This window comes from Ailuropoda melanoleuca, chromosome 4 (genome assembly GCF_002007445.2).
Source record: "Ailuropoda melanoleuca isolate Jingjing chromosome 4, ASM200744v2, whole genome shotgun sequence".
Lineage (NCBI taxonomy): Eukaryota > Metazoa > Chordata > Mammalia > Carnivora > Ursidae > Ailuropoda > Ailuropoda melanoleuca.
In genome coordinates, this window is record NC_048221.1 from 7,553,477 (window position 1) to 7,566,370 (window position 12,894).

At 52.1% G+C, this 12,894-nt stretch overlaps 1 protein-coding gene across 3 annotated transcripts; it reads right to left on the minus strand.

The window, feature by feature from the left end:
* Positions 1–1,690: 1,690 nt before the first annotated feature.
* Positions 1,691–12,106, minus strand: KEAP1 (kelch like ECH associated protein 1). Of its 3 annotated transcripts, none has more exons than XM_034657769.1 (6): positions 11,877–12,106; positions 9,171–9,856; positions 6,909–7,594; positions 5,641–5,846; positions 5,187–5,363; positions 1,691–5,027 (listed from the first exon to the last, which is right to left on the minus strand). In XM_034657769.1, exons 2-6 carry the CDS (start codon positions 9,807–9,809, stop codon positions 4,861–4,863), a joined length of 1,875 nt encoding a protein of 624 aa, XP_034513660.1. In that variant the 5' UTR covers positions 9,810–9,856; positions 11,877–12,106; the 3' UTR covers positions 1,691–4,860. The 3 variants fall into 3 exon arrangements, with proteins under 3 accessions (XP_034513660.1, XP_002921417.2, XP_034513659.1); XM_002921371.4 differs by lacking the exon at positions 11,877–12,106 and adding an exon at positions 11,499–11,868; XM_034657768.1 differs by lacking the exon at positions 11,877–12,106 and adding an exon at positions 11,499–11,868 and having other exon boundaries at positions 9,171–9,878.
* Between the last annotated feature and the right edge of the window lie 788 nt (positions 12,107–12,894).

The following is a 12,894-nucleotide window of genomic DNA, read 5'->3' on the forward strand; positions in this document are numbered from 1 at the left end:
TTACAGAAAATCATTTGGCAAACATCAGATTTAATGGTGGTACATTAGAAGCACTCACCTTATTATTAGGAATAAGACAACTGTTCCCCGCTATTCCCACAACTAACCAACATTTCACAGAAGGTCTTAGCTAGTGCTGTAAGGCAAGAAAAAGAAATGAGTACTGCAACTATTGGAAAAGATGACATTCCACTATTATTATTTGCAGACAATTGAACTATCTGCTTAAAAAAAAAAACTAGAAAGAGGCTGGTGGAAGATCAAGATATCTAAATCAACAACTTTCCCATATACCAGAAATACCAATTTTATTTTATTTTTTCAGAAATACCAATTGTAAAGGATCAAGGAGTAAAGATTTCATTGACAACAGCAACCAGACCCATAAAACTCCCAGGAATAAACCCTTCGCAAGCCCTTCTTGGAGAAATTATAAAGCCTTCCTGAGGACAGCAAAGAAGACTTCACTAAACAGATACGCTAAGTTTATGAACAGAGAGTCCTAATATTATAAAAATATTATTCTGCCCCAACTCAATAATTTTAATGCAACCCAATTAAAAATTTGATTTTTCATGGAATTTCATCCATGAAGCAAAGGATAAATATGCAGTAACAGAATAGCTCAGGGTTTGGTTTTTGGTTTCGTTTTTTTGTTTTTTGAAAAACAGAAAAAGGGAGAAGGGAGTTATTCTATCTGATATTAAGACATGTTATAAAACTGTAGTAATTAAAATGATGAAATTGATGCAAAAATGGATATTTAAGTAAAACAATAGAAAGTCAATATAATGGAACAGAGGTCCTGTGCATACATGAGAAGTTTGTATATGACTGGGATAGCATTTCAGAACAATGGGAAAAGAATTAATTCATCAAGAAGTGGTTTGAAAAATAACAGATCGAGCAGTAATAGCTATCCATACAAAAAAATTAAATTCCTACTTGATATCACACATACCAACAAATTCCTGTTGGATTTAGTAATAGCACAAAAACGAAACAATAATACCTGAAGAAAAAACAGTACAAAAACTCTTGATGTCTCTATTAGTCAGGATTCTTGGTTTTAACAGAACCAACAAAAACCAAGTCTGGTTAACTTAGGCAGAAACAATGTACGGGCAGGAGACAACAACTTAACAAATGGGTAGGAAGCCTTGGGAAATGGCAAGAAACAAAAGTCCTTAAATATGACACAGAAGAGAAGAAACATCAAGCAAGAGTGATAAATTCGTGTAAAATTTATAAAGAACTTCTAGAAGTGGGAAGAGCATGGTTTGTTACAACCACTTTGGAGGGCGATCTGGCAGCATCTAAGTAAAGCTGTGCTTACCCTATGATCTAGTAAGTTCCACCTCTTAGTATCCCCCTGGGGAAATACATTTGTGCCAGAGGAGACATGGTTAAGAGTAGGCATTTCGGCCTTATCTGTAATTCTGAGAAACAAAAAGACCTGTCTGTGGGTACTGGAAGAGATAAAACAGAACATGGGTACCTGGCAAAAGGAATGTGACGTCACAGACAGAAAGATCTAGAAGTCTGGGGGGTAAGCAAGTTGCAGAATATTACAGGCAACATTATGCCATTTTTGTAAGGAAATACATAGAACATTACTGGTTTGTTTGTTTTAAATTGAGAGGGGGCTGGAATGGAGAGATAAGACTTCAGCTTTATCTATAATGTTCTATTTTTTTTTTAAAGATAAAGTTAGGTATTTAACAATTAAAGAGAAATGAGCATGTCCCACAGGGCCTCTTCTGACGCCATGTTCCTCCTCCCTCTCAGGGTTTCATCTAGATTGCTTCCCAGTGCCACAGGACCTTTGCATGTGATGCTGCTTCTGTCCAGAATCTTGCCCCGAGTTTCCTCACCAAGTTTACACTATCAGTCCTTTGGATTTCTGTGCGAAAACCACCTCCTCAACAATGTTTTCTCAGGGCCTCTGACCTAGGTCAAGCTCCTGGCCTTCAGAGGGCTTACCTTTGAACCTAATTACGTATGCATTTTGTCATCGTTAATTCTAGCTCTCTGAGAAAGAGACAGTGTCATGCCTGTTCCTCACTGTGTCTGAATACCTCACTTCGGGCCTGGTAGAACAGCCATTGAAGAACTACTTGTTGGAAGCATTAAGTCTGAAGGCTAGAAAAATGACTGTGCACTCTCCTAAAACAATGTGTCTTGAGGCCTCAAACCTGACACACCCCAAAACATTGTCTTTTCCCTTCTGTACCTGCAGCCTCCTCAAAGCTTCTCTATCCCTGGCTGCTGATTTAAGGTTGAAGCCACACAGGAGCATTCCTAATTCTCTGCCCTTCTTTTTTTTTTTTTTTAAGATTTTATTTATTTATGTGACAGAAAGACAGCCAGCGAGAGAGGGAACACAAGCAGGGGGAGTGGGAGAGGAAGAAGCAGGCTCCCAGCAGAGGAGCCCGATGTGGGACTCGATCCTGGAACGCCGGGATCACGCCCAGAGCCGATGGCAGACGCTTAACGACTGTGCTACCCAGGTGCCCCTAATTCTCTGCCCTTCTTTTCCCATTGGTCTCCTCACCTGTAAGTTCGACCTCTCTCCACCCCCACAGCCTCATCCAAACTGCCATCCTCTCACCTGGCTAATGCAATAGCGGCTTCACCTTCCCCAGTGCACTCCAGCCTGCAGCCCAGTCATGTATGTCCCCTTGGCTTCCAGAGCCATGGACTTTCAAGTGGGAACTTAACCACGACCCTCGGCTGCCTGTCACTCAGCACGGTTGTAATACAGCTTCAGCATCTGGCTTACCCGTAGAGTTGACCCAGTTTACCCGGGGCTGAGGAGTTCTGGGATGCCAGCCTTTCAGTGTCCAAACTGGGACTGTCCTGGGCAAACCAGGACAAGTTGGTCACCCTACTCCTCTGCTAGGCTGTAATTTCCATGAGGGCAGGGATCATTTGGGGGCTGTTTACTACCCTAGGCCCGATACCCAGCACAATGAGGCCTTTTTTTCAAACAGCTCTTTGCAGAGTTAGAAAGTGAATGTAAATACTCACCTTTGTTGGTCCAGCAGCTTACACAGGGCCTAATGCCCATTCAGTGTCCAAGTACCATTTTTGCAGATAAGAAACCGTTCACCTGACTGATACCCAAATTGCTTTACTGAATCAGCTAAAACCTGACCTCAGGACCAGGGTTCTAACCCTTGTAGAAGGAAACACCACTCTGGGATAGGCTGTGTGGCTTCTGGCAACCAAATTACATGCAAATTCCTCGACTCTGGATTAGATCGCTGTTTCTGGAACTTTCACTGATATACACCCTAACCCCACGGGACCTCCTTATGTCCCTTCTCACACACACAGTGTTAGAGCGTGTTGTGGCTGCTTTGGTGTCCACTAGAGTCAAATCTAAACCCTACCATTTAGTGGCCACATGACCTTGGGCAAGTCACTTCTCTAATCTGTAAAGGATCAGGCTTGCCCTTCTTAGCTCACAAAACTCCTGAGGATCAAATAATGTGCAAAAACACTGCAAATGCTAAAAGGCTATCCAGATACTATGTTTATAATTCCTAGTCCTCCCCCATCCATTCAATGCAGCCAACGCAGATTTATTTTCTTGTTCCAATAAAACCTTAGGAAAAGGACCCAGGAAGCGGCTAAGACAACCTTCAGGTGAATTGAGTGAATGAAGCTGTACAGCCGGGAGGTAAGGTTTTCCCTGGAAGGGAAGGAATCAAATGTTTCGCTAAGCTCTTTGGAAAAACCTAGGACATTCCTGATAGTTGAAACCACACTTCATTCCTCTTTGCTCCACTCTCCCAGTACAAATAGTTAATTGGCTCCAGAAGAGATCCAGCCCATATACTGCCTTCACACGAATTGTTCAGAAGAGACCAGGTGATATTGAGCCCTTTGCCTACGAAAATTCCCAAGAACCCCTTTTGTCCTTTTAATACCCAGGCACCTAAATGAAAGGCTCAGTCTGTGTCACTGAAGCGCATAAAAATGACCGGATAGATCTTCACCAATCTGGAAAGCATTCTGGGGATGGTTTGCCTTAAAACAGAACTCCAGGGAGCCCTAAAAGAGAGGTGTCAAGGAGTTAGGTCATTGTCTTCAAAGCAGCCCAACGTGACAAAGCGAGCCCCATGTGGCTTGCCTACGGGGAGAAAGATGCCCTACATGTCAAGATGCGATGGGCAGAGATAACGCACTGGTTTCAAATTCAAACTCGAAATCAAAGACTTGAGTACGTTTCGGAAGAGTCCTTTCTGTCCCCAGGTTTGAGACCTCCAGCTGAGAGCCCGGGTGGAAGACACTAGTTAGTTTGTTCTTTATTGTCATTGGAAAGTTATATGGTTACTTATCAACAAAATGACTGTCCAGGGCAGAGATATCCAGTGGTTTCTATGTACAGGCCCATCCCTGGGGTCCACACCTCCACAAGAGCCTCACCCCTGAGGCCTCAGCTGGCTCCTTCCCAGGCCTCCAGGAACCAACCACAAATACACAAAGAACAAAAACCCGGCCTGACCTCGGCACCTGCTTTCACCCCAAGGGGAGGTGGCGGCTGCTGGTTTGGGACCCAGGCCTATTCTCAGGGTAGTGGGTGCAGGGGCCTCTCTCCTGGGAGCCTGCCCTTCATGCACCCCCTGCCCAGGAAGGCTCTCCTGGACATTCCTGGGACGACTCTGACAGGCTCATGGGTTCCCGCTCTGGCCTTCTTTTCTTTCTAGTTGTCATTTGAACACTGAGGCATCTCAGCCTCCCATCTTGGAGGATAAGCATTTGCTCTGTCGCCTTTTCTTTTGTCCCTGTTTTTGTACAAAAACAACAATACTCTCGATCAGACCATTTTTTTGCCCAAGAAACACAAGTGGCTCAACAAGTACAGTTCTGCTGGTCGATCTGCTTCCGGCAGGGTTCCATGGTGACAGCAACACCCACCCCACTGCGGCCGGATGTCATGTGGGTCACCTCACTCCAAGTGTCTGTGTCTGGGTCGTAACACTCCACACTGTCCAGGAACGTGTGACCATCGTAGCCTCCTGCCGGGAGAGCAGAGAAAACAGTCACCTCCTCTGAGGGCAGGGGAAAGAAAGAGGGAGAAGGAACCGCAAGAAGCCTTCCTACTGGGATCTGAGCCTGCCCCCCAAAGATAGGGTTCATCGGTCTTCTCTACCCGGGTCCCCGCCCCAGGGCCTCACCGAGAACGTAGATCCTTCCCTGGTGCACGGTAATCCCCAGGGCGCTGCGCCGATGCCTCATGGGAGCTACAAAAGTCCACGTTTCTGTCTCCACGTCATAGCGCTCCACGCTGTTCAGCTGGTCCTGACCGTCGTAGCCCCCCGCAGCATAGATACAGTTGTGCAAGACACAGACTCCTAAACCGTACCATGCAAAGGGAGTGACCTCAGGGCCTAGCGTTGGCAGCCCCAGCCACCACCTCCTTGGGGGCGCCCTCCCCTCTCCCCTCTTCCGGGACACCCTTCGGAAACAAAGCCGGAAGAGAAGAGCTCGGACTGTCGGGACCTAGTTCTCCTGTGTGTGCCACAGGGTTTAAGACTGAAACAGAAAGCCTCCCCCAGGCCTTGCCGAGTTTCATTCCCAGGGGTGGGAGGGGGGTTCCTCCACGCTCCCTTCCCGGCAGCCCCCACCCACCTGCCCCACTTCGGATGGTGTTCATGGGTGTGATCATTCGCCACTCATTTCTCTCTGGGTAGTAACACTCGGCTGAGTTGAGGCGGTTTGTTCCATCAAAGCCCCCGACGGCATAGAGCAAACGGTTGAAGACAGCCACTCCCACCCCGATCCTTCGAGTCAGCATTGGGGCCACCAAGTGCCACTCGTCCCGTTCTGGCTCATACCTGGAAGGGCATAATAACAATGACAATGGTGATCATGGCTGACCTGTGTGGTACACTTACTATGACCCGACATGCTGCTAGTTCTTCATGCACTTAAACTCCTTACTCCTCATAGCTTTTCTCTGAGGACACAGGCTCACAGCCATCATCTGCTCAAGGTTACCTGCACGTCTGCTGGACGCTGGTGGTGGCTCCACCACAGACCGCGGCCAGGCCCTGTGCTGCGTGTTGTGTTAGCTCCCCAGAACCCCACTTAGCCCGTTGGGCAGGTGGTCCTCATTATCATCTCCCACTTCCCCATCATCTTCAGATGACAAGACGGAAGCACAGAGGGATGAAATGGCATGTCCAGGGTCACCAAGGAGGTGGGGCTGGGGGTTTGAGCCAGCCTTCTAGGACACCAGAATCCTAATTCAAACACTAGGCTACCACCCAGGATGGTTTTTGTCAAAGTGTGGCGTTTGTTTAAAATTTCCATTCCTCAGCCTCACTCCAAACCCACTGATGCCAGATCTCCAGCAGTGGGCTAGGGAGTTTGTTTTAACAAATTCTCCAGCTGAACTGTATCCTGGATCACGCTTCTGGAAGAGGAGAAGGCAGAGGACTGGCTGTGCAAAAGTCGAATGCCAAAATTGTTCAGCCTCTAAACACAGGGTCACCATGCAGTTATGCAGGCTGTGTACTGCACAAGGGAGCCCTTCCACATAGAAGGCCTCATACATCTGTTTACTATGGCAGTTTGGGGGCTAAGGCAGTAAGGTGTTATGTTCTAATAAAATTAGCATTTTACAACAACTTCAAACTGATAGAACTCTTTCCAAATCTGCAGGAATTGTATGGGTTTGTGATAACCCTGTAAGCAATTCCCAGGCCCAGACACATCATCCAACTTCACTGACCATCAATCTCCCATGAATTTAGCTTCACCTGAGGCTTCCACTCCCTGAAGGCAGAGTACAGAGATAGGCACTCAACAGCAGGGGGAATCCCCAAATCCCAATGGGTTGGGACCCGTTAGCAATGGGAACGTCAGAGCCCACCCCTCCGGGCCCTGCCGCTCACCTCTCCACACTGTTGTGGTGGATGCAGCCATGGGAGCCACCAACAGCATAGATGTGCCCATCGATGACCCCAACCCCAATCCGATTGCGCGGTACGCTCATGGGGGCACAGGGCGACCACTGGTTGGTCATGGGGTTATAGCAGTCCAGGGCATTGGAGTCGGTGTTGCCGTCGGGCGAGTTGTTCCGGCCGCCCACAGCATACAGCAGCCCACCCACGACGCAGCCTGCCAGGCCACTACGGGGCACCTGCAGGTCTGCCAGTCGGAGCCAGGTGCCATCACTGGGGTTGTAGGCCTCCAGGTAGCTGAGTGACTGGCGGAAGTAGCCACCAGCGGTGTAGATGAGCCGGCCCACTTTGGGCGCCCGACAGGGCATCACCTGTGTGGGCTTGTGCAAGGTAAGCTCCTGGAAGATCTTGACCAGGTAGTCCTTGCAGCGGGAGTCCGACTGCAAGATCTCACACTTCTGGAGCTGCATCTGCAGGAAGTGGGGTGTGAGCGAGTGGCATCGTACAGCCCGGAGCAGCGCCTGCACGTAGAAACGCCGCTGCTCACAGTCATACTTGACCCAGTTGATGCAGGCGTGGAAGACCTCGGACTCGCAGCGCACGTTCAGATCGTCTCGGCTGATGAGCGTCACCAGCTGGCAATGGGACAGGTTGAAGAACTCCTCTTGCTTGGCCACCTGCGGAGGGCATTCCTGTGAGAGGCTGACTCCCCTCAACGGCGGTATGATCGCGGACAAGTCACTCAACCTGCCTCTGACAATCTCAGTTTCCTATTTTGTAAAACGGGGAGTCAAATAGCATGAACTTCATAGGTTGTGAAGATTAAATGAGTTAATACCATATGCCAGGCATATAGTACCTAAGTACTCAGGCAAATGGGCAAAGACACAATGCACTATGTACCTTTTTGTATCATTGCGTGCTTGAACTACAAGATTGTTACCTTTTTTTTTTAAACGAAATTACTTTTTCAAAAGGGTAGACTGACTAAAAAGGAAAAAGTAATAGTGATAGAATATTCTAGAGAAGTGGAGGCTCTAAAGAGAGAAGTTGGCTGAGCTGCAACTTGGCCTACTACTTTCTAACTAGGTGATCCTTGGGCAAATACCTGAAACACTTCGTGCTTTGGGTCTCCTCCTCTGTAAGAGAGGGATTATATTAGTAGCTACCTCACAGCCGGGCTACTCCTAGGGTATACAGGGCTCCAGGCAAATATTTCTTGTTAGGCACCAGTCTATATAAATAATTTCAGTCACCCCACATCAGCAGGTCACCAACACTCTGGTACCCCAAGCCCACGCAATCCCTTTAAGAAACACTGTGCAGGTCTGTGGGAAAGCTCACAGACCACCTTCCTGGAAGCCATAGGCCCTAGGACTAACGCCAGCACTCCTCAGGGCATCTGGTCAACCCCACATGTGGGGCAGAGGGAAGGTGAACACCCACCCCTTAAGGAGAGAAATGGAAAGCAGGGCTGTATCTACCTCAACTGATCCCGGCCACTGGAGGAGGACTTTGAAAATTTCCAGGAAGGCCCTCTAAAGCACGGGACTCCCTAAGGTGTGGGGCCTGGGGTACAGCCCTCTTGGGCCAGACCTAAGGGTGGTACTTCCTCTTAGGATAGTTGGGAAAATCCAATGATTTAAAGAATGGAAATCACTTAGAATAGGGGCTGGCCCACCGCAAGTGCTCAACAAATACTTATTATCATCATCATCCCAGAGGCACAACCTCTAGTGGCTGCCACCCAAGAATTTGGGCTCACCATTGTGATTTTACAAGGAATCTGTTATTTTCTGCTCACAACTTCCTCCACTTAAAAACGAAAATGAAACCAAGAAGAGGGTAAGGACAACCCTGTGTGGACCAAAGAAAGCAAGTCTAAGGGTCACATTTGAGACAGGCAGCAGGTCATGGGTGTTCAATAAATATTTGCAGACTCTGAAATATCAGGCCCTCCTTTAGCGCACCCCAGGGTTGAGCTGCTGTCCATGTTCACTGTACCCTGTCCTTATCCTTGGCCCCAGAGAAGCTGGGAAGCCCAGAGACAGACCCAGGAAGCTCGCACTTTGCTCAGCTATTTCCCAGAGTCACCCCAGATGTATAGACTAGGACCTCAGAACCCCATTTTTCTCCAGTTCCCTGATTTGACCCTTCACATCTCAAGGGAAGACAGGGATGTCCATCCATCTGTCCCTGGTCCTTCTGATATCGCCCCCAAGCCCTGACTCCATGTCTCCTCCCGTCACTCACCTCTCCGAAGTGCATATAGATGTATTCGCGGGCGCGCTGGTGCAGCTCGGCGCAGCCGATCTGTTCAGCGAAGTTGGCAATGCCAATGGCGTTGCTGGGGTCCAGCTGCTGCACGAGGAAGTCGCTGCAGGCGCGGACGACGCTGTCAATCTGGTACATGACGGCGCCATTCATCACGTGGAGCACACACTTCTCACCCATGGAGATGGAGGCCGTGTAGGCAAACTCAATTAGGCGCTCCATGACCTTGGGGTGGATGCCCTCAATGGACACCACCTCCATGCCCTGCTCCCGTAGCCCGTTGGTGAACATGGCCTTGAAGACGGGGCTAGATGAGGCCAACACCACCTTGTGAGCCATGAACTGGGCGGCTGGCGCGTCCTCGTATTTGACCTGCAGTGTCACATCACACAGCTGCTGGCTGAGCCGCAGCTCGTTCATGATGCCAAAGGCCTGCTTGGTGTGGTCCTCCAGCGTGTAGCTGAAGGTGCGGTTGCCGTGCTGGGAGGGTGTCACCTCGGCTTTGCACTCGGTGGAGGCGTACATCACCGTGTCCCCTGCCCCCTCGGGGCGCTGTGACCTCAGGGGAAGGAATCGGGTGCGGGCCCCAGCCCCGCTAGGCCTGGGTTCCGGCTGCATGGGGTTCCAGGTGACAAGGGGCAACACCACCACTGGCACTCAGAGGCCTGGAGGAGGGAGAGCACAGGGCTGGGGGCAGGGCCTGGGGTCAGGCCTCCTCTTTTTTTAAGATAAAGCAACTCCTAGACCAGTTTTCCTTCCCCAGCCCAGATGAAGCAATGTCCATTTGTGCTCATTAACTGCCACATGGCCTCAGAGCCCAAGAGTCCATCTTAAAACACAGGTCGGATGATGTCCCTCCCTTGCTCAGAATCCTCCCACAATCTCTATAGCACAAAGAGTAAAACCGAACTCTGCAATGTCCTACTAAACCCTACACAGTCAGCCTCTGTCCACCTCTTTCCTTTGCTCACTCTGTTCGAGCTAGCTGGTGGCCCTTCCCTTCCTAGATAGAGCATGTCTAGCTCATTCCTTCATTCACCTCACCAACATTTATTGAGTATCTACTGTGTGCCAGGCGCTGTTCTAGGCACTGGAGACATAGCAGTGGAGAAAGGCAGACAAACTGTGCCCTCCCCTCCCCCCGGAGATGACACTTGGGGAGAGACTGGCTGTAAGTAAAATAAGCAAGACTTGAGTAGAAATTGGGGTTGTGAAGAAAAGGACAACAGCATTGTGACAGTGTGACTTGGGCAGTTTAAATTGGGTCCAGGGCTCTGTTAGAGCTGAGACAAGGAGGATGTACATGTGAAAGGGGTTTTCCAGGCAGAGCGAACGGCAAGAGCCAAGACTCAGAGGCAGAGTGAAAGAGACAATCTGGAGAATCAGGGAGGAGTGTAATGAGAAATACTAGCAAAGGGAAGGTTTCCATGAACCTGTGGAGTCTGGAGGGCCAGGGCATGAGCTGTATTTTGAAAGATCCGGCTGGGAGAAGAGGGGGATCTGCAAGAGGCTCCCCAGGTTCTCTATCTTTCCCGGACTCAAAGCGGAGTCATCTCCTCCCTGTTCTATTTCCACCACAGCACTTGTCAGAAACCGAAATGAGCTCCGGTGCTTGCTTGTGGAGGGATGGCCCATGCCTCTGGCCCGCAGCCCCGGGGATTCCGAAGGCAGGGAGCCCTGTGTAGGTCAGGGCTGTGCCCACCCTCGCATGTGCCTCCCCCACGTCCTGCCTGGGGCCTGGCACTGCTCAGGGGTCAGTAAGCGACTGGCTGGCTGGCTGCCCACTTCACTGCGCCTGCCAGAGCACCCTCCTCCTCCGGACCCAGGGCGCCGCTTGGCCGCCTCTCCCCGGCTGAGGCCCCTGTCCTGGCTCTTGGTCTTTGGCCAGTCGGTCAACGGTGCCCCTTGGACACCGGACACTGCCCCCCCACGAAGCGAGAAGTGGGGGACTGCGCATGTCCTGCCTGAGCCGCCACCGAAGCCTGGAGAAGGGAGGAAGTGACCCCTGCCGCGCGGCCTTTCCACTGCCAACCCCAAGGCGCAGATCGAGCTCCCCAGCGCGCCGGGCTCCCGGGCCCTCGGTCCGAGGGTCACTCCCTGGGCCTCTCGCCCGGCTTGCGTAGCTCCCGGGCCACCCCTCGTGTCGCGCCGTCCAACAAAAGCCTAGGACTCGAGCCGCGCCCTCCTGGCCCTCCGCGAGGCCGCGGGAACCCCAGGGCGACCGGACCTGCGGCGCCCCGTTCCCCGACCTCCGGGGCACGCCCGGCCCGCCGTTCGCACAGCCCCGGCGCAGGCCGCCTCACTCACCCCGCCATGGCCGCGCTCGAGCTCCGCCTCCGTCGCCCAGGCCCGGGCGCCTCCATCGCTGCGCGCCGGGGGGAGGCGCGGAGCGCGCGCAGGTCACCATGACTAAGCAGAGCCGGGAGCCGGCCGTGTCAGAATAAAAGTCCCCGCGTCCCCGGGCCTCCGGCGGCGGGGAGGGCAGAGGGGCCGCTCCCCCCGCCCCCGCCGCCCGTCACCAAGCTGCGCAGCCCCAGCGCGGCGACCACTCAGCCCGTCCTTGCGGCGCGGCGCACTCAGCCGCGTGGTCCGAGCCGCGGGGAATCAGAGCCTCGGCTTCGAGGCCCGGCGCGCCCTTGCCTTCACTGGAGATGGGTGGACAGCCCTACGGGCCGGCGCGCTCACCTCGGGCCCCGCGTAGCCTCGTAGCTCTTGCCGCAGGGTGGGGCTGCCCGGGGCACCGCGGCGGCTCCGGGCACAGTGGTGCCACCCGCGCCCAGAGCTTCCGGGAAACCCTAGGGTCCGCGGCCTGGCCGGGGGCGGCTCCCGCTTAACTTTCGCTATGGGGCGCCCGCGGGCGCGTCCGCCGTGGGGGGACCTTGGCTCTGGGGCGGCACGGCCTAAGGGGTCTTGGACGGCGGGGTGGGGGGCGGCCTGGAAGGAGGCGGAGAGAGGGCGGAGAGGCGCGGTGGGGAAGGAGCCGGGATTCCCCGCCCTTTCCGCAGGTGCCCGGCGCCCCTGGGCAAGGAGCCTGCGAGGGCGAGGGCGCAAGGCCGGGGGTGGGGGTGGGGGGGCGGCCCGATCTGTCCTCACTTCGCACTGTCCCTTCCATCCGCCCGATTTCGTCATCTCAGCGCGTGGCTCCTCTCCCCAACCGGCTCTTCTACCTTTTTTTTTTTTTTTAAGGTTTTATTTATCTATTTGTCAGAGCAAGGGGAAGCAGGGGGAGCGCAGGCAGAGGGAGAAGCAGGCTCCCCACTGAGCAAGGAGTCCAATGCGGGACTCCATCCCAGGACCCTGGGATCATGACCTGAGCCCAAGGCAGTCTTATAACCGACTGAGCCACCCAGGCGTCCCTGCTCTTCTCACTTTAACCACACACAGCTCAGGCCTCACCGTCCAGTGGTCGCAAGATCCTGCTTGAATTATTTACCTACATGGCTTTTCCTTGTCTTTAGTTGGTTACCTCCAATCTAGAGGTGCGTGACTGTGGCCTACAGGTGTCTGAAGCCTGGCTCTGCCACTCTCTAGCTCTGTAGGGATAGGTCCATAACTCAACCTGTCTACACTTAAATTTCTTCCCTGTAAAATGGTAATAATACTAGCACCTACCTGCTAGGTAATCCGCAGGATGAAATGCGAATACTAGTGCCCAAAAGATAGGAACAGTTCTTATTTTCATGGGAAGGGATACTGATTCGCC